The sequence below is a fragment of the Parus major genome, chromosome 10 (genome assembly GCF_001522545.3).
Source record: "Parus major isolate Abel chromosome 10, Parus_major1.1, whole genome shotgun sequence".
Lineage (NCBI taxonomy): Eukaryota > Metazoa > Chordata > Aves > Passeriformes > Paridae > Parus > Parus major.
In genome coordinates this window covers 11,200,227-11,202,880 of record NC_031779.1, presented here as the reverse complement: position 1 = coordinate 11,202,880, position 2,654 = coordinate 11,200,227, and the positions used below count along the sequence as shown (strand labels likewise).

General features: G+C 58.6%; 1 protein-coding gene across 1 annotated transcript in view; it reads right to left on the bottom strand.

Annotated features, from left to right (window-relative positions):
• The window catches only part of MEX3B (mex-3 RNA binding family member B), a 3,634-nt gene extending 1,008 nt beyond the window's left edge, over positions 1–2,626 (bottom strand). Inside the window, exons 1-2 of the mRNA XM_015638408.3 lie at positions 1,850–2,626; positions 4–860 (exon numbers count right to left, since the gene is read on the bottom strand). Of these exons, the coding sequence (XP_015493894.1) occupies positions 4–860; positions 1,850–2,108 (1,116 nt within the window). The 5' untranslated portion in view covers positions 2,109–2,626. The remainder of the gene's footprint in view (positions 1–3; positions 861–1,849) is intronic.
• Positions 2,627–2,654: the final 28 nt, after the last annotated feature.

Sequence of the window (2,654 nt, the reverse complement as noted above, 5' to 3'; positions counted from 1 at the left end):
GGCGGCCCCGGGCGGCGGGGCGGGCGCCAGGTCGAAGCCGGGCGGCGAGTCGAAGGGCAGCTCGGAGCAGCAGTCCGGGGAGGAGAGGACGTCGCCGCCGCCCCCGCCGTACACGTAGCCGTTGGCGCTGTTGTTGTTGTTGTTGCCGTTGTGCGAGAAGCTCAGCGCCGGGCTCGGGGGGCTGTAGTCGGCCAGGCGGGCGCTGCCGCCCCCCCCGGTGCCGCCCCCGAAGTAGGAGTCGGTGGAGGCGCTGCCCAGCGAGCTGGAGCTGTCGTTGCGGTAGTTGCAGAAGGGCTTGCGGCCCGGGGTGGGTGTGATGCTGGGCGGCGTGGGCTTGCTCCAGAGGCTGCCCGTGCCGTTCAGCTCGAAGCCCACGTCCGTGCCGTTGGCGTGGAAGTCGTTCTCGTCCGTCAGCTCGATGATGCCGCCGGTGCGCATGGCAATGTGAGCCTCGATCTCCTCCCGGGCCCGGTCCACGTTCTCCGGCATGCCCGTTACCTCAAAGACCGGCTCCTTGTCCCGGCTCGGGGTCACGATGTACGTGTGCGTCTGCTGCTGGATGCGCTTGATGGTGGCCCCCTTGGGCCCCACGACCAAGCCCACCACGCGATAAGGCACCCGCACCTGGATGGTGGTTTGGCCGGGCAGGTTCGGGGGACCGGGAACGGTGCCGTTCAGGGCTGTGTTCTTGTTCCGCGAGGCTCGGATCATGGAGAAGTGCTCGGCCGCAGAGATGATCTCCCTGCGGGCCATGGCCACATCTTCCTTTCTGCCCGTCACAACAAAGAGCGGCTCCTCCCCGCGAACCGGGGTCTTGATGTAGGTGTTGGTCTTTGCCCGCAGAGCTTTGATTTTACAACCTGGGAACGACATGCGGGAGATGGAGGGCGAAGGGGAGGGGGAGGAAGGGGAGGTGGTGGGGGAGAACCGGTTACAACCCATTGTTTGGGTGCAGCTAGGGAGGGGAAAAAAAAAACACACCCACCCGAAACACATTGCCCCCAACCCCAGGTGATCGCTGGCATCTCGTGCGGGAGCCTCGGTCACGGTGTAAAGTAATGTCAGCCCATAGCCCTGGCACACGCCCAAAGGCATCGCAAGTGGCCACCGACACATCTGCCATGCAAACTGCCCCAAAACTACCAACATGCAGTTCACAGGGTCGGCAACACAAGGAGAAAAAAAAAATAATAATAAAAAAATATTTAAAAAGGGAGCAGAAAAAAAAAATAAAAAAAGGGTGCAGGGAAACTGCACGGCCAGAAAAACAAAATTAAATTAAATAAAATGATAAAGTGCAAGCAGCCCTCACAAATCAACACACCCGCCAGTCCACATTCCTGCTCAGCACTTTCCTTTAGAAAAAATAAAATCAGTTCTTAAGGTGAGGAGCAGAGGCTGTACTGAATGAGCCATATTCCCCACTGCGGATGCTTTATTCCAACCCCATTGTTCCACTTCTCCACTCCATTTCTCTTCCTTAAAAATAATCCAAGATTTCTAACTTTGGGGTGGTGGTGGCGGGGGAAGCACCGAGGCTCCCATTTTCCTCCCGTTTCCTCTTGCAAATCTTAACTTTTGCAGCCGGAGGAAAGGACAGATTTTTATTATTTTCGTGATTTTTTTTCCCAAGCCGGCGGCTGAAAGTGCATCTCGAAACCGATGCATAACATTCCTCGGAAACATCACGTCTCCTGCTGCACTTTCTTTGTCTGGGGGAAGCCGGCACTGGCCAGCACCGCACGGCTGCAGCGTTCCTGGGAATGGCCAGTGTCGCATCTGAGCCGCCCGGCCGGCAGCGCGGAGGGGAGACCCGCGCCCCCACACCCCCTCGCATGCAGGCACCCACCTTGTCTCCCCACTATCTCAGCGACATGTTCCGAGCTGGGCACCGGGACGCATTCAGTCATGTTCACGCTCTTTTTCCGAGGCTCGTTGTCGTAAATGGAGCCCGTCTCGTCGTTGTCCAGCCCCAGCAGGGAGAGCTGATCCAGGGCGATCTGAAGGGCTCTTTGGTCATCCAGGGTCTCTCCCCCGCCACCACCACCACCACCGCCGCCGCCGCCGCTCCCGTTCCTCTCCATGTCTGCAAAAAGCGAGCTGGGCATAGTCCCTGTGTGTGGTGCACCCTCCGCCTGCGCTCGGCTCAGTAGTAAGAGATCAGACACAAAGGAGAACCCAAGGCAGATGGCCAGCAGGAGAGAAGGGAAGGGAGGGTGGGCGACTGCTGGAGACCGGGGAATTGTTGCCTTTTGCTTGTATATTTTGTATCTTTTTTGCTTTTTTTTTTCCTCCTCTCAGTGCAATCCGGTTTATAAGATGTTCTCAGGACCCCCCCCACGACTCCCCCCCCGAGGTTTTTTTCGGTCGGCTTTTTTTTTTTTTTTTTTTTTTTTTTTTTTTGTCGGCTGGGGGTGGGGTGGGGGGGGTGGGAAGAGGATAAGCGAGAGGAGCTCCGATGGCTTCCCCCCCTCGAGTTCCTCGCCGGCCACAATGCCAAGCGGCGGCAGCGTTTCTTTAAGGAGCCCCTCCCAGGCTCCACTCCACTCACTCAGCGTTTTTTTTTTCCTCCTCTCCCCTCCTCTGTCTGAGGCTCTGCTGCAGCCAGACGGCTCTGGAGAGGCGGGCGGGCGCGGGGCGGGGAGCGGGGGCCG